This window comes from Strongylocentrotus purpuratus, unplaced genomic scaffold, assembly GCF_000002235.5.
Source record: "Strongylocentrotus purpuratus isolate Spur 01 unplaced genomic scaffold, Spur_5.0 spur5_scaffold_3, whole genome shotgun sequence".
NCBI lineage: Eukaryota > Metazoa > Echinodermata > Echinoidea > Camarodonta > Strongylocentrotidae > Strongylocentrotus > Strongylocentrotus purpuratus.
In genome coordinates, this window is record NW_022145609.1 from 5,680,289 (window position 1) to 5,698,924 (window position 18,636).

At 39.5% G+C, this 18,636-nt stretch overlaps 1 protein-coding gene across 1 annotated transcript; it reads left to right on the forward strand.

Moving 5' to 3' along the window:
• Window positions 1-207: 207 nt before the first annotated feature.
• On the forward strand, window positions 208-16,829 carry LOC587670. The gene is made up of 2 exons (XM_003725968.3): window positions 208-1,014; window positions 11,186-16,829. The coding sequence occupies exon 2, from the start codon at window positions 11,291-11,293 to the stop codon at window positions 12,491-12,493; it is 1,203 nt and encodes a 400-aa protein (XP_003726016.2). The 5' UTR covers window positions 208-1,014; window positions 11,186-11,290; the 3' UTR covers window positions 12,494-16,829.
• Window positions 16,830-18,636: the final 1,807 nt, after the last annotated feature.

An 18,636-nucleotide genomic window follows, 5' to 3' on the forward strand; every position in this document is an offset into this window, starting at 1 on the left:
CATGGACCTATCAGGTTGGTGTCGGTAGGGTCATGCAAAGGTGTAAGCTCACGCGACTCCAACCAATAAGCGCGCTGGAGCTGTACCAAACAGCTGAGCAGCGCCAACTCGGTTGCGAGTTGGAGAAAAGTCCCGCACTCGACCGACGTTACCGCCTCGCTGATTGGCCCAAAGCGCCCGAGTCTTGGACGAGTTGATTGACACAGCAGCTGATCGGGCACGCGTACGTCGTGAGCTCCGCCCCCTCAGCCCGCTGATACTACGACTCCTACCAGCAGCTGAATGGGACGGTATCGGGGGGATTAGCAGGCAAGCGACCGATATAAAACTCTGGTCGAGGTTGTGCGTAACAGGTAGAAGTCAAACCGAAGTCAAACTGAAGCGTGCGCGGCTCTGAAGCAACAAGTTGTCGTCTGCCAAAACGACTCGCGCGAACAGCACGCGACTAAAAACCCCACGACATTCCGAAACAACACATTCCAGTGTACTGTACTGTAATCTGACGAGGAGAGCCGAGTTGGCAAAAATCCACCTTATCTAGTGGAACGATACAAGACTTCGTGATACATGAATGGTGAATACACCTCAACATCCATAGCATCGGTGGACTTGGAACTTACGTATCTTTCAGAACTGAGTTATTCGGGGCAAATGGTCCTGATTTCAGTTAACATTTAAAACACATCTTCAAGGTTATATAACTGGTATCATTATACACCGCATTCGGATTTCGCTGCCTCAGTGTTAGGACCAGAAACCACTTGTTGATACCAACGACTGGAAGAACTTCAGGAAACAAATCCTTGACGAGGACGCGGATGATAGTGTACATTAATTTTGCTTTACCGTAAAAGTAGAGGCAAGTCTCATCTCGTTTTGAATTAGAAGATGCTTCACGTGTTGGGAGTCGAATCTGTGAACAATCTGTGTATTGCGGAACGAATCGCTTGAGGAATAACTTCATAAGACCAACGACGCGAGGATCATATTCTCACCTTTATACAGATGATAATGGTATGTACAATTTCATCTTCTGTAATTGAACAGTCTTAATTTTCTTGACAACTTTTTCATACACTTTCTAGCACAAGTAGAGATTTAATCCTCATTTAACAAATACTGCAGCTGTAATAAACAGCTGAGGTGAGGGCACAACACGAGCTAACCTGCATAACGGTTATTTTCTCGATTAGTTTTCATGTTCTCTCTCTCTCCCACAGTCCCATGTATAGTGCGATAGTTGTATTCTTAAACTGGATGTAGTTTGTAGTGTGGGCAAACAGTTAGTGCTATTTTTTTTTGCCTTTTTTGTTCCAAGTTGGAATGTGTGGTGATGCAGTAAAATTATCATTGGAGTCAATTAAAATCATGCAGTGTATAATAATTATTTCGTCAACACTGTGGATTGATTTACTGGATTATTTGAAAAACTGAGTTACTCCCGAAATGGAATACAATTTGGAAACACTATCAGACACCTGCTTCTGTATGTAACAATTATTGTGACCACCATGACCCTAATAGTATTATATAACTCAACTTTGATGTAAAGTAAATAATTGAATAAATTACCATACACTTGATACACTGCTGGAGTATTGCCTAAAAATTTGAAATACTCTCAACACACTTCCCCGGAATGTCGAGAGACTTATTTCTATCATTAAACTGCCGGTTTAATGAAGGCGATTCGCCTCCTATAGATTGTATTACATCGTTATTCAAAATTTCAATAGGTTGAAATATGGAGGGGATTTATAAGTTGCTATGGGTTTTCTGTCTGGTGTATTAAGATGATGTAATGATGTAGTCTGTAAACTAAAATACTATTCAGTTGTAGCTATGGTGAGGTATCACCTGCATGCAGAATTGAAGCGCATTGTCGTGATGCCTACGCCATGTACAAGGAGGCCATGAAGGCCACCTGTGGGGACATTATACATAAAAATGTCTTCTTCAAACATGAACCTCTTCCAATATCAACAGAGTACATGGTAAAGAAGTAAAGGATCATAAGGGGTCATGTTGCCCCCTTCCTGGTTATGCAAGAGTGCACCATACAATGTGTTGTCTAAATCACTTGTGTGATGTTTTCTGCAACATCCATCTTGCATTGTATTGAAGGCTTCCTTTTTTCTGAGCAGTCAGTACCTTGCGTTTATACGGGGAATAATCTCCTTAAATTCAGATGGGTGCCGGTGTTGCCTCTCACCCCCTCCCTTCCCTCTCCATTCTTCCTTGAAACCCTAACACACGTGGTACACAGAGAAACAGGTGGTTAAGAGAAACCTCCTTCCGATGATGCTGTCTGAAGTGATATGGCATTGAACCTGATGAATCTTCAAGCAGATGCCGCTAATTCTGTTGTTTGTGGTCTCTTGACCTCTTAATAATAGCGCTACAAATTGAATCCGTCAATGAGACGAGAGAGGTAGTTGAATGCCCCCTCAATCAAGGAGGCAAAGAGGCTGAAGTCCTTTCTCTTAATTTGGGTAACCTTCTTGAAGTTGTCTGGGGCTGACTTGGTTTCTGAAGGGGTGAAGATGTTTCTGGTGGAGTTGAAGCTTCAGTGAAGGTCGGTTTCTTGAAGGACACATACAGACTTCGACTTACTTGGTGAGGGCAGGACTGGGTTCAAGAACCTAACGTCTTGGATGGTATAGAGACTGACAGGTGGTAGAACAATCGGTTGCCTTCTCGGGCACAACAACGTCATGATGCAGTTTGTAGAGCACAGGATACAGACTTGGAACAGGTGAATTTATGAGATAGTTCAATGTGATCATTGTGAAATGGCGTAAGTTATATCAATCCATTACGAATATTCTTAGTTACATAAATAGTATGGCTGTATTAAATCATGGTGAACAAACAGTCAACCTATTTGGCAACTAAATTTATATTTCCATGTTCCTGATCGGCTAGACATTTATAAGTCATCTTTGTAGAACAATGCAATATTTCCTTTTTATAAGATCTGTCTCTCTTTCTCTCTCTCTCTCTCTCTTTTTTCTTTTTCTTAACATTTTTTTCTTCATCGTTTTCTTTGCGCAATTCCCGACACAGGAAGAGATCGACAAGTGTTTAGTGACCCCTGGCTCCTTTTCACAGATTTAATGGCCATTACCACATCCCTAAGTCATTATCATACTCAAACATAGGTAGAACAAAACAATTACAAATATGAGTAAAAACAACAACATGCACAATCGTATGTAATCTAGGCAAATATTATTACTTCAAGTTCAGTAGAGTGGAAACACGTCGAACAGGCCATACCTGAAGACATGGCAGTTATAATAATTTCAACATGCAGGGGTACTGTTACGATGACAAGTCTTTGATTTCAACATGCGTGTTCGACGAAAATAATAAGAACATCGTTGGTGTCATCATTATAGTGATGTGCATTGTTATAAGAAATAGGACTCCAGTTGCATGGACCAGACTATCTGATGATCTTTGAAGCATAAATTTGCAATTCTTTACTTGCTGCGATGAAAGTGGAAAGGTCTCGTCAACCGAGGAATGGTAGTGCTGTAACTGTTGTGCTTCATACCCGTTCCTCTTTGCTGTTGCCATGGTTATGCAAGTCATGATCACCGGATTTGACCTTTGACTTCACATGATATCACTCCATCTTTCTCAGGAAAGTCGTAATTACATCTCTTCTTTGAAAACTCTGATCAAATGCAGAAAAAAGACAACATAAAACTGTCAGCTTCACCGGAGATGGTATGAAATATCGGTAGCGTCACATTTAACACTTCAAAGAGACTTCAAAAATCATGATAAATGTCCTTGTTTTAGCCCAGTGCAATGCAGGCGACAGATTAGAACTTGTGATTAATATTTTACATCTTATAATATATGCTGATATCTTACACTATACTTACATAATAATGGTGTTTGGTGATACCACAATGAGCTGTTCACGACAGGTTTTTTCTTCTGTATATTTTATCTGTAATTCTATCAGTACATCAAATCCCGTCACTCCATTCGACTCACTGAATGTTTTTCTGAGAATCAGTTATGTAAACCGATTTTATCTTTATCACTGATACTGGAGACTCCATCACATTGAGGAAAACATTTCTGTCTGTCTGTCCTATTTGAAAATGTGATTTACTGCCTGGTAGAACATTATTCCTAGATCTGTTTGATTTCTCAAGTGGGGTTGACTACCGTGATAATCGAAGGAGACATGCCGACTCCAGCCGGCTGGACCTTCCCCACGGGAGCGCTGAATCAAAAGCTGTTTTTAAAGCAGTAGAGAACCCTCGCAGAGTTCCTGTGCTCTGATATCTTCTTCAAGAATCAATTGTCACTTCAGTTGCAGTTTCATTCTTACTTTTGATCAGTCATTAAATATCATTATATTAATTGGGATACTTTGACTTGTTTTCTCGTAAATAATGTTTTTCTTCAAATTTCTAATACGATGGTCCTTCTCTCCTCTAAACTCTACTAATGATTTCTAAAACCCAGATAAAGCATTATTTAAATAATACGTCACTATATCACACTGAAGTACATTATTTTGTTTAGAATGTCTGATTTTGATACAAATTTTGGCAAGTTTTTTTTTGTTGCGATTTCTAAATTTTTCTCTTTATGTATGATAATAGTGATCGATGAAAAAGCATTTTGAAAGAGTATAAAATAGTTTTTAAAGCTCCCTGATATCGCATTCATTATAAGAAATCTTTTCTCAATAATGTGAAACATCAGTATTTCTTCATTTGTGACAGAGCTTACATATAAATCGGCATGATTGGTAAAACAGGTGATGACATTTAAATGGTCCTTTGTAGGGGAACAGTGGTCACCAGTGGCCTTACAATCGCAATAAACAGGCGCGTAGCCAGGGGGGGGCGGTGGGGGCGGTCGCCCCCCCCCCAAAACGCCGGCCAAAAAAAAAAAGAGAGAGAAAGAGAAGAAAAAAAAGAAAGAGGACGTAGGAAAAAAAAGGGAAAAGGAGTCGAGAACGGTACAATGAATCGTCAAAGCTTCCGCGCTTCGCGCGGGAAAGGGGAAACTGAGTTCAAATTAAGAAATATGAGTCGGGAAAGGTACAACGAATCGTCTTCTTTCTCTAATAATTTAATGAAACGTCAAAGCTTCGCGCGAGAGGGGGGGGGGGAACAGAATTCAGACAAGGATTAAGAGTCGAGAGAGGTACAACAAATCGTCTTCTTTCTCTAATAATTTAATGAAACGTCAAAGCTTCGCGCGAGAGAGGGGAGGGACTGAATTCAGACAAGGATTATGAACCGAGAAAGGTACAACGAATCGTCTTCTTTCAAAGCTTCCGCGCTTCGCGCGGGAGGGGGGAAACTCCCCCCTCCCTGCACCCACCCCCCTAGGGAGCGCGCTTCGCGCGCTCTTTAAGTGATTCGCACGCTTCGCGTGCTCACTACCGCCCCCCCTAAAATGAAATCCTGGCTACGCGCTTGGCAATAAAACGGTTGAAATGTTACAATTATCATCGTGAAATTCTTCCAGAGCGCGTGCTGGTTCCAATTCGATTATTCGTCTCTCGTGGTTTAAGATGTAGTAAATCAGTACATGATGAAGATCGTTAGGGAATGCTGGAAGGGTGTACATCTGCGCCCCGGCCGCTAATTTTTTTTTCCCAAACAGGTTTGCCAATGCTAATATTTCCGGTCATCTGATTGGCTGATATATTACGTCACTAGCAATGACGTAACCGTTAGGGTGAGTGATAGGGGTATAGAAATCATGCAGAATCACTCTTCATCAACCCATCGTTGGCTCAATCGGTAAGGTCAGCGTAATGCAATCATAGAGATGTGGGTTCAAGTCTCAGTTTATTCCGTATTTTTGCCTTTATAAATAGTGAGGCAAAGCAATAAAAAATCAAAGTCTAATTGTTTGTGACCTCTTTCCAAGCTGCTAATGACGTATCAGCCATTGAGAAGAACGGAAATATAAGAAATTGCAAACCTGTTTGGGAATAAAAATTTCGCGCCCCGGCCCCTCTCCATAATGGCCGGCATGCGATGACAATCAAAAGGGATTAAATGAAATAGGCAGATAATCGTGCCGCTTTTGAATGGACATAACTTTTACGACAGATAGGATACCTTGTAATGGTTAGTGAATTTGTGAATTATTTTCATTTATGGAACATGGCCTCTGCGCCATGTGGATATAACATCATTTTAAAAGAATGTCCAAGATTTTGTCAGAACTGTATTGAGCATTGTCTCAATGCACAAATAGATATAATGCGGGATCTTCTGAAATTAGAAGCCTCGATATGGAGCACAGGGATTGGGAAAAAAATTGAATTACTTGGCAAAAACATGAAAATAATTGCTTTGTTACTTCCATTTGTATTGTTATAGCAAGTTGTCAAGAATGCGATACACATAGGGTGATCATTAACACAAAACAGCTATGTATAGACAATGGCAATTAAACTAATTCCCTCTAATTAGATTAATTAAACGCGACAATTGCTTCATGTTAATGCATTGTAGGCCCGTCTGATTACTGTACGGTTATTAACAATGTCTCTCCCGCTTTCATTTTTGGCGCGGAAATTGTCGCAAGTTTTCGGAAGAGGCCTTGATTAGGGGACTAATCTCATAGCCGACCGTTTGTCTTTGGTGGGTAATGATTTAATGAAGAATGAAGGTGACAATTGTTCGCCCTCAACTCAACAAATTTGTCGCGCCAAAAATGAAGTGAGGGAGACCATTATTGCACGCGTTGTCTCACTGAAACAATCGAAATTCCAGATAGCCAATGAAATGTAGGCTATATGAAATTGCACGACCCTTCTGTAAATTTTTGTTTTATAATGTTTTGTTCGTAACTATACATTATGTAGTGTAAACAAAACAAAAGTTTTTAAAACCTCCGGAATCAGATCAGAGTTTTCCTACTGTGTATAATTATGTGAATTGATCGATTCCATCTGTAAAAATGAAAACATTTGATAACTGACTTGAGTTTGGGTGATTTGCAGGATATGGGATGGGCTATTCTGTATCAATATAAAGCTATTATATTCCCTGACATGTTCATTCGAGTGTACATGCTGTATTCATTGCATCCTATTCTCTGTCGCGAGTTTAATGAACGAAACTTCCAGGATCACAGCCAAGACGTTACGTACATGTAGGTTCTAGCAAGCATGGACCTACTAGTACTACGTCCATGGTTATAGCATGAGAGCGAAATGTCAACATGCACACATATATATTATCCCTACTTCCAACTAGAATTCAATGATTAGTCAATAATTCTTATAATATCTTTTGTACATTTGACCTATATTATTTATAGTTTACCGATTTTACTACGAATACTGAAGTTCTGTATCATTGAAATTCATCCAAATTTCAAACCATTTTAAGGGCAGCGTTTTTTCTATACAAGAGAAACTTTATCAGTTTATTATATATGAATAGGCTTATAATTATATGTATTTGTTTTGTTCACAATATAAATAATGATGATAATTCTTATTTACCAAAAGTAAAAACCTCATCAGCATTGTTTATCAGTTTATTATATATGAATAGGCTTATAATTATATGTATTTGTTTTGTTCACAATATAAATAATGATGATAATTCTTATTTACCAAAAGTAAAAACCTCATCAGCATTGGTATAATTCCTCCTTAGTGCCCTGCTATTGCTTGGAACCCATTCCCTGCACTAGGGCGAGAGGTACAACAAAAAAGTAGGTAAAATACCCTTTTCAAGGGTGTAAGCACCGATCAAGGTGCTATACTAATTATCACGTATACATACATTATACACATACGTAGAGGCACGTATATAGACCAACCAATTATACCGTTATCACTGTCCATGGGTATACCAGGGATAGCATGTCCGTGGATTCACCATGTATCTATACATGTTTCTCGTGATTCGAAGGACCTGGTGGTAACACACCAGGCACTACCAGCGAATAGCCAAGGCAAGCTCACATTTGGGGGAGGAGGAAATGGACATTGTGCTCCCGGATGCAACGAGTTTCCGCCATAGTGACCCGGCTATGTGGTTTTCAGCCGACCCCATAACCCCCCCCCCCCCCCACCTCCATCATCGTCTTTTCTTTTGAGTCAATGGTAATTAGAAAGTGTGAGTTTGAAGCAGTCATGATTGATTGCTATAACACGACTCAGGTTTATGTTTATGTTGGTTGAAATAGAAACGAAATTGTCATTAAATGACCGTTATCAGAGACTGAGTGTGTGAAACCGTTTCCATGCTCACAAAATCACATTTTTGGAGAAGAGAAATATTATGGTAAAATAGAAGAAAACAATTTAAACAATTCAAAGTCAGTATTTTCTGACCACAGTTGGAATCGACTGGCCATATTTTATAGTTTGCTTGACGAGGGTAGATGGATTTGAGGATATGGTGGCATTGAGGAGACAAATTCATCAGTTAGTAGAGAGCTTGAAATGTTAAAATCAACATCGGGGAAATTCTATCCTTATTTTAAACTATGAGTATAGCATTTTAAAATGAGGCAAGAAAAACATTATTTAGAGGACAGACAGTACCTCGAATAATGTTTCGTGAGAAAAAAGAAGAATAGAAAATAGTGAACTTGCCAAATGTGCAATTCTTACTTATTTTGATCCATTTTAATTCAAAGAAAATAAACAGTATAGCTGGTGGGATTTGTAGCGGGATTGCCAGGGATGAGACGCGCTGCCGACGCATTGATCTCCGTTTAGTCCATGGTTGTAGCAATGGTGTCCGAACGACACACCTGAATGGAAAAATTAATGATAGCAGGGATGGTTTTGAGCATTAATACCCCTTATTCTGATAAAGATATTTGACTGCGTGTTTGTGTCTGTGTGTCTGCTAGGGGAGGGGGGGGGGGTGTAGTACCGCTTCTCATTTTTGCTTTAAATTTTGTTGCCCACTATTTGATTTTAAATTTGGTACGATCATGCATAGACTACATGGTACGAGCTCTGATCTTTACCCAGAACCATGATGCCAAACACTCAAGATATCACCAGAAATGATTTCGGAATATCAGCTTCCAATTATGATTTATCAGCACAATCAACCGTTACCAGCAAACCGCAAACAAGGTGTTACTGAGGTAATCGAGTAAAACTAATTCGGACCCAGACTCTTTGATCAGGTTGTTTTTGAGGAGAACATCCCTGCCGCCAGCTGGCGTGATAATCCCTTATCCGCTAGAGTCCGTCTGATATCCACCAAAGATTCGGGAGCGGATAAGCTCCTGCATCGAAGCGAAAATGGACCCTTCGTGAATATGGTCCTTTGCGACTTGTTAGCTGGAAAAACAGAAAAAGGATAAATATATGTACTGGTATATTATGCATTCAGCATTTGGAATCATTGCAGGCTGTCGAGGACAGAAATATCTCTAGCTTTTTGATGGAGAAGGTAAACAGGCTTACCTTGATTTAACAGAAGTGTTGTTTGGAAAGGTTTAGAGGGATATAAATTTGTTACGCTAGACTCGACAAAGACATAACATGTTTCATGATCCAGGGTTGGATTGATCCAGTAGACGCTCTAAATAGGGTGTGTTGGTTTTCTTTTCAAATACATACAGTTATGTTGAACAAGAATCATAATTGTGGACATGTCATTTTTTTTAAAATTATTTTAAAAAAAACCTCTTGGGTAATTTCAGTGACATTCCTCTTAGCAAGCTCTGCATGTGGAAAATATAAGAGGGTATTGTATTGGTAATACTCATGTTAAGTTGGTTTATTGGTTTACCTGACTGCTAAGAAAGCATATGCTTGTTAATAAGTAACCAAGGGACCGACATCTCTCGGGCACAAAGCGCATCAAAGTTGTTTCGAACCCGGGACCTCCCGGTTACGAGACCACCGCTCTACCACTGCGCCATCGCGCACCACTATTGGTCGTTGGTCTAATCATGTAGGTCCATGGTCTAATGGTCGTTGGTCGTTGGTGTTTATTGATAGGGGATGTGCATAGTTGTTGTATTTCACGATAAGCTCTTCTACAAATGTTTTTCAGCGTGGTTAGAATAATATCCTTTGTACATTTGTACTTTCACGTTCAAATAAAACTACATTGTTGGTCAATGTACTGATGCCTAACAGCTGATTTTTGATCGATTCTGTGAGGTTCGGAAACGACCAAGTCAATGAACTCCTATAAATTTTCAAAGAAAACGACGGAATAGTGTCTGTGAAAACTTGCTTGTTTTGAAAGTCAATACGTTGATTCATTTTGATAGAAAGTATAGGTCTACTACAAGCTGGGGCGGCACGCGATTGTGTTTGCTTTTCCTGTGAACATCGCGTTGCTATCATGGTCTGCTTTAATAAATGATCTAATCTAATGTGACTGTCGTGGTAACACAAGTTGATACCATGTCCAAGAGCTTCGAATCCATATAGGGAACCGGAGTTGGGGTGGGGGTGCTGGAGGGGGTGAAGGGGCATCTGAAAAGTGCACTTCATGGGATAAATACACAATAACTGTCTGTGTGTGTGTGTGGGGGGGGGGGGGGGGGGTCATTAATGTGAAGAAGGCATTTTTTGTCCAAAATAGATTCTCCCAAAAGCGTTACTCAGATACTTGGAGCTGAATCTCTTTAGAATACAATCGCTTTCATTTGTATAAGTGTTCGTTTCTGAGAAAGCAGGGTTTTCCAATTTTTTGCGAATTCTCAGTATGAATCGTTAAATGGCATTTATGTCCGCCTCCTTGTGGCATTTGTCTTTAAGAAAGCACATTATGCCATAGTTTGTACAAGTGTCGTTGTTTTTTTCTTCTGTCGTCTGGTTATTATTCTCTGGTAATCGCAAGACTTGAGAATCATTGTGGTGTAGGGTTATTATTACAGAGTTTCATGTCGGTTTGTAAACTATATTTTGAAGCAGTATTGTCTCATCTTTGTCTTTTTGAGAAGGAAAGTCTTTGCACATAAACGTATAGCTAGTTTATGAAATACTGATTAACAATAAGATAATTTCGTTAAAAAAAAAAAAGATTTTAAATGTTTCCTATATAGGCACTGAAGAAAAATTGTTTTCATAATTGTTAAAATTTGAGGTCAGAAACAAGCAGGACCAAATGGTTCGGGTCATATTTAAAGTTTGATCTGGTAACACCACTAATTATTTCTTTTCTTTCTTTCTTTTTGCTCCTCCTTACAGATGTCATAACCCTTCATCGGTTCTCAGTCGTCATCATCGCCAACGACCGGAACAATCGGACCAATCGCACTTCTCCTGACCCGTGACGTCATACCCGTTATCACAATGATTGACATGGCAGCCCCGCCCACCCAGCTTCACACCAGTCACTTCGTTGATATGGCCCCCATGCTGTCGCTTAAACTCGGTCACACCAACTCGGGCTTTTCCGCGATCAGCTCATCGACAGACGTGGATGCTGTAGCGAGATTCAATCCTCTGCCAACCACCAAGGTGCCTAAGCCTCGACCACCTCACATCACCCTCTCTCATCCCGGGAACGTCCCAGCTCGTTTCGATACAACCATGGCCCCGACTCCGAGATGTAACCTAGCCAGCCCTATCGTCCACAGCCCAACGCTACCGGCATCTGATCGAGTCCAAATCAAAATCGACACATCTGATGTCGAGGACTCGCTCTCTCCGACAATCATTGCCGCTCCTCAGATGATGCTAGGCGGTGCCAATCCCGACATGAAGCCAGACATCAACGCAGAGATCGGCTCAACAAATGCCGCTCAGCGAAATCACTTTTCGCCGCAAGTAACATGGACCTTCCCCACTGCGGTGAACCCCGCCTTGGCCAGCCAAGGGCTCTCTGAGCTTCAGCAACAACCTCAGTCCCACCAAGCACCAACCAACCCACATCAGCAGACATTCACCGTACATCCTCGAAGCCAGAAAGTATTTCACCTGCCTCGTCAAGCCATGCACGCACCGGTGCTGGAGCGGGTAGGCTCGGGTAAAGTCGTACGCCGAATCTTCACCAATAGCCGAGAGCGATGGCGGCAGCAGAATGTTAACTCTGCATTTTCCGAGCTTCGCAAGCTTCTACCCTGCCATCCTGTCGACAAGAAATTGAGTAAGAACGAGATCCTTCGCCTCACTATCCGGTATATCAACTTCCTGATGGAGCTCCGTGACGACCAGAGTGACGGCGATGTCGAAGAGCCAGAAGCAGTAGCGGCACCCATGGAGATTTACGAGAACATCGAACCGATGCCGACGATGGTGAAAACCGAACCCGATCCCAACTCACCAATCGAAGTCATGGGGTACCCTCCGATGACATGCGAGCCCGTCCGAAACCGAGCGAGGAGCAGCCGAAGTTCGTCCGAGAGTGGGATCGGCGATTCGGAAAGCATTTGTGGCAGCACGGGAAGCATGTGCGGAAGCGCGAACAGCGTTTATTTTAGCGATGACAACCTCTGTTCCGGTGACACCAGCCCGCCGTGGTATTCATCACCAGCAAGTGATGAGAGCCTTTAAGATACAACCATCTCTTTTGACAGATGAACTTACTAGAACTGAACTTTGTCAGATAATCACACTTGCCTTCTGGTTGTTTTGAGATGGTGACGAAAGAAACTGGAAACTTGTAAATTGTGAACATTTATGTATGCATGTTGATTCAGACATTCCTATTCTTCATTCCATATTGTATTAATCTTATTCTGAGGGCGCCGTCGTAGACTTTGAAACAATTGGAGAGACTCGAGTTTTGAAAGATGATAAAAGGAGCTGAAAAATGTAGAAGTTACGATAAAAGATGTGAACTCCAAGCTACGTGCCCTTGCAGTTTTCGACTTAAAGCTGCAAATTATTCTTGTGCGATTGATTGGATATTTTGCTACATCAGCGGACCGTGGGAGGGGGACGTAGCAAACTATTTCCTCTTTGAGACGGGAAACTTCCCGGTGTAATTGACATATTACACCGCCTGGTCTGCTGAGTTAAGGTGACCTGAACAAAAAGGAAGAGGAAAAAGTGATTGAACTCTCTCCCGATTCGCCATAATCCAATCATTTTTCGCCCTCTATCAAGGAGATCATTCCAATCTTCATTCCTTCTTTCTTCTCTCATTCCATTCGTTTTGACGTGATAGAATTCCATCTGGGAATTGCCATTCCAGCGCGCATGCGTAGTAATAACCAGACGGTTACATTCCAAGCTGCCAATCAGCGGCTAGACGTAGTGATGGCAACTATCGAATAATTAAGAAAATTGCATTAAAGCGTGTCACATATTTGTGAAAATGTATAGCGGTAAAGTGTAAGCATCAATTAATGCAAATGTGTTGATATATTTCATGTATAGTCTAATGCTGCCAAGCCGTTCTAAATACGAACGTGTTTTTACATTTCCCTGTTGTTTTAGCCGCAAAGATTATATATTCAGTGCTCTTATGTTCTTTAAAATAAATCAAGATAATGACGATTACAGATGTATTATGTTGACGATGCACTTGATTTATCTTCTGCATTGACTTTACTTTACTCACCTGGTGATAAAATTAACACACGGTATTTGTTTGATATATTTGCGGCATCAACATCCGGGTAATTAAAATAGAATCCAATTTGTTGTACCACTTTTATCAAAAGATGTCATAATGACTAAGAACGTAGAACAGCGGCTTTATTTTAGTATTGTCTCAAATTTGAAACCCCCTGGTTTCGATGGATTCGATAGTTGAATTTGTTTGGAAGTCTATTTCAGAGGTTTATAGAATATTTGTATTCAAATTATTCAAACAAATATTATTCGCTCTGTCCTTTGTGGCATTATTCTTGATTTGGAAATAAGTTATGATTCAAATGATTTATGTTTAAAAAATCTTTATGTGGCACTTGCAAAATTGATCTGATTACGATATATGTAGTCGGAATATTCCTGGATTTATAAAAATAAATCTTTTTTTCTATTCTTGTATGGGTAGTTAAATTCAATACCTCCCATGAAAACATAGAAATCACATTTTCTCTGTGACAAGATTATATTTATATACGTATTGTTATATTCTCATTTCACATGATAAGTTGTTAGATTGATATGACTGCGTATAGTCAGCGCTGAATATAAATGCATATTACTATAAGTTGCACAATGTTAAACTGACTTTCTATACAAATATATGAGGCGATCTATTATCTGCCTTTCATTGTAAAACCAACCACTGCGCTTTAGCTGCTGTATTATGGTTTATACATGTTATAGCGCGGGATGAAATTATTTGTAACTTCAAAACATTCTATTTTGTATAATCTGAATAATTCCATTAAATCATTGTTACACATTCCTATGTCCAGCAGTCATGGAAATTTGCTGAGAAAATGTATAATAGATAGGTAAGATTGATGGGTTATTGAAAAACCTAACATCACTTAAAATAATGTGTAATCTTTATCTCTTCACGATAATAATATTTTGAAATAACTTTACTTTGTCTTCTGTCTGTTGGGAACTCACTAAAAGTAATTTTCGCGAACAGTTATTAAAATGATTCTTAAAATCTTCGACAATGATATACACACCCCCTAAGAAATCTCAATTTTTCTTGTCAAGGTCATTCCATTTCTAATTTGTATGCCTATTTTTTTCGGAGCCAGCTCTAAAAACCAAGGTGGACTTACAAACAGGTGGCTTGCCAGAACATCACAGCCGCTAAAGCCAGACAAAAATGGCATAAACAATCCAGAAAAATTGGCTGCTCTGGAGGAATAAGCAGGTTCAGTGTCTGTACCTTGCCTATTTTAATGTCTGCCATTTTGTTTATTAACGAGTCGAATTTGAAATTGGGGTCAAAATTAAGAATACGAGGTGTTGTACCATATTTTGTACCACTCAACAACAGTCTAGCTATAATTGAGGCTAAAAATCGCATTACGTGGGCCAAATTTCTAAACAGACATAAACATGTTTTGTAACTTGTTACCCAGACTGTTTGAAACTAGAAATTTACAAGTTCAGTCGCACAAATAGCCTACTTTAACAATATTTCTAGTTATGTATTGGGGGAAACGTCTTCCATGTCAATACAGTTTTAGGAACGGCAATATGACCTATTATGGCATGACATTTAAGCGGATGATTTTAGACATCAATTAGAAGATGTCCATGACGGAAGGTCCTGTTTCACCAATGACGATTGGTGGATCACATTAATTGAGGTAATCATGAATCTTTATGTTTCAATAGTGAGTTCCCTTCTCATAACGGTGTTAAAGTTGTATGCATAGTAGCCAACAGTTACATTCCAAACTATTCATATTTTTCTAATAATTTGACGACTGTTTTTCAAACTTCCTACGAATGCTAAGTTTAACCAAAGAGATACTAATATCTCTTTGGTTTAACACGGGATTTTCAACCATTCCGATATGCTTCTATCATTCTACAAAAATCTAAAAGCATTCCAGTCTTATCAGCTGTAAAAGTGAAAATCAAGTTCTTTTAATTGTTGGGTGGGATGTTGCTGCGTAACGAAATTCACAAAACTTAAACAGTGAGCGGTTCGCTTTTGCAACACTATCATCGTCATAGTTAGATCATGTGAATCATTGAGCAAGTAGTGATGTAATTGTATACACGCATGTTCACAAAGTTAAATAGATTGTTCATCCTAGCATTCTTATCATTTGCGGTGGTAAATCATAGAGATATAAAAAGTAGGGGTAATGATGTACCCCTTTCGGTCCACCACGCCCCCTACATCCCTCTGGTATTGAATCAATGGACTACCCCGAACGCTTGCTCTTTGCTGTTTCAGGGGGTAGTTCTATAATAATTCGTACATCATTAGGAAAAAGGGGGCTCAAAAGGTTTTGATTTACAGACTTTCTATGTTAGAAGGAGGAAAAATTTCTGTGATACTCGTAATGTTTCAATACGTACATTTCGATATGTATGCGATATATAAATAATTGAGAAACATATTGATCTGATACATGGGAGAATGGGGGCATACAAATTCATTTCTTGGAATAATAACATTGATTATTCCTTCCAAACATTATATCAACAGTTCAACTATATTGTTATGTGTATTCAATTATATCTGATTTGTATCTTATTTGCCTTTAGATTGCTTTGTGACTGCTGTATTTGAATCAGTTATTAGTTTATAGAAGAGGAAAATTATTCCCTTGTTGATATCCGAGCATTTATTTGAAAGCACAAACCGAAACAATGTCGTCTAGCCACACTTTACCCGATCTGTCGCGATATTATGTTTATATATAGTTCTACAATTTTATGTTTGTATATTTGTTGTGTTGAAGTTTTATTTTCTATGGTTTGCTGTGACGCGGCTGGTACCGCAATTTTCTTTTCTATTTTGTTTATTTCAACTACAAGAAGAATTAAATATATTATAAAATTGTCTAGCTGTTTGACACGAAATGAAGGCTGGACGAAAGTTACAAATGTTCATTCCTATAACTATTTGCGAAAAGTGTTTATATTATTGTACATTCCTGCTATTATGCTTGCTATTTTGTGTAAAGTAGAAAATATTTTTGCACGTTTTATAATCTATTTAGATAAAAAAAAATACTAAAGGCAATGACTCGATGAATAGAATATAAGGTCCTTTCACACGGTGAATTTGATATGTACATCTACCTGCATGTAAAGCTCACGTGTGAAGGGGACCTAACGTGCATGGGAGCAATGCAATTGGCAAGGCAAGTAGATTCAGCGAGCGAAGTTTTCATATCATGTTTTGTAGACTTATGAGAAGATTCCACGTACGTACATTCCTATATTTTCATGTCATAAAAAAGAGAGTGTAAAATATAATAATAAAAAAGATAAATCATTCAAATTGACAGTCTTAGCATTACTGATTCTTTTACAGTAGATTCAATGTTGATGGATGGAGAATGGTCGATGAGAACAAGAGGCTGACGAGTGATAAAATTTAAGAAAGAAAAAAAGCTTAAATAACATATATTAAATAACGATGATGATAATGATTATAACAGAGATTCATCATTATGATGATGATTAATGTTGATAGTGATGATGATGCTGATAATATATATATATATATAATACTGATGGGGAGGATGATTATGATAGAGATGATAATGTTGTTAATGATGACGATGACTGACAGTGTTGGGTTATTGGTAATGATGGAGATGATGATGTTAAGATGAAAACGATGAAGATGGTAATGTTGGTGGTGATGGTTTTGACGATGATGGTGATGATTATGATGACGATGATGATGATGATGATGATGATGATGATGATGATGATGATGATGATTATGATGACAATAATGATGATGATGATGATGACGATGATGAATCCGGTAATATTGGTGATGATGATAAGGATGGTGATGGTGATGGCCCAAATCTCGTCACCACTGGGTGACCGTGAAAGGTCTAAATCTCGTCACCACTATTGGACGAAGCAAGGCCCAAATTTCGTCACCCTTGGGTGATGGTTAATTACCCAAATCTCGTCACAACTGAATGATGATGAAAGTCCCATATCTCGTCACCACTGGGTGACGGTGAAAGACCCAAATCTCGTCACAACTAGGGTATAATCAAAAGACCGAGTCTCGTCACCACATTGTGACGGTAAAAGGCCCAAATCTCGTCACCCTTTGGTGATGGCGAAAGGCCCAAATCTCGTCACTACTGAGTAATAGTATAAATGCCAAAATCTCGTCACCACTGGGTGACGGTAAAAGGCTCAAATCTCGTCACCCTTGGGTGATGGTTCATTACCCAAATCTCGTCACTACTGACTGATGATGAAAGGCCCATATCTCGACGCCACTGAGTAACAGTAAAATGCCCAAATCTCGTCACCATTGGTTGACGTTGAAAGGCCCAAATCTCGTCAACACTAGGGGACGAAAAAGGGCCAATGCCATCGGGTGACGATGAAGGGCCCGATTTTGACACCTCTGAGTGACGGTAAAAGGCCCAAGCTTCGTCACTATTGCATGACGGTGATAGGCCCATATATCGTCACCACTGAAGGCCCAAACGCTCGACACCAGACATCAAAAGTCACCTTAATAGTCTATGGGCTTACTCGATAGCAAGAACTGACCAGTTCCATAAAAACATATGAAACTAAGAAGTTCCTTAACCATTTTAGTCAAAAGCCTTAATATGACTATGCAAGCCGTTTATTGTAGCAACATTTCAATGACAATAACCGATTCCCTAAATAAACCCCGGTGTATTCATCGACACCCTCACGTCACAGAACAATGTATTTCAACGAATAACGAAGTTTTGAAAAATAAAACGTTGACTAAGTGATGCGTTGAACGTTTAAAGGAGTAAACGAACGAGTGTATTCGAATGCTAAGCCGAGCTCAATTGTAAAATCAGGTGACACGACTTGACTCCTTTATCCAGTTTTACACCTATGATCCATCTGGAATCAGTCGCAAAAAGAAATATATACAGGTTCTCTTTCGACACCTTCGATTAGTCCGACAACCCCTGAGATTCCAGGTAACGAACTCTTTCCTTTAAAGCGAGGATAGACATGATCTTTTGAAGCTAGAAGTAGAACAAGGAGAAGAGACTGATAGTGAAAGGGATAGCGAATCTTCACCTCGTATTTTGCAATGACTTCCTGTATTGCTATACACG

What these genes read in the sequence shown, in the direction of transcription:
- LOC587670 (XM_003725968.3), top strand. Translation starts at nt 11,291, where the DNA reads ATGATTGACATGGCAGCCCCGCCCACCCAGCTTCACACCAGTCACTTC.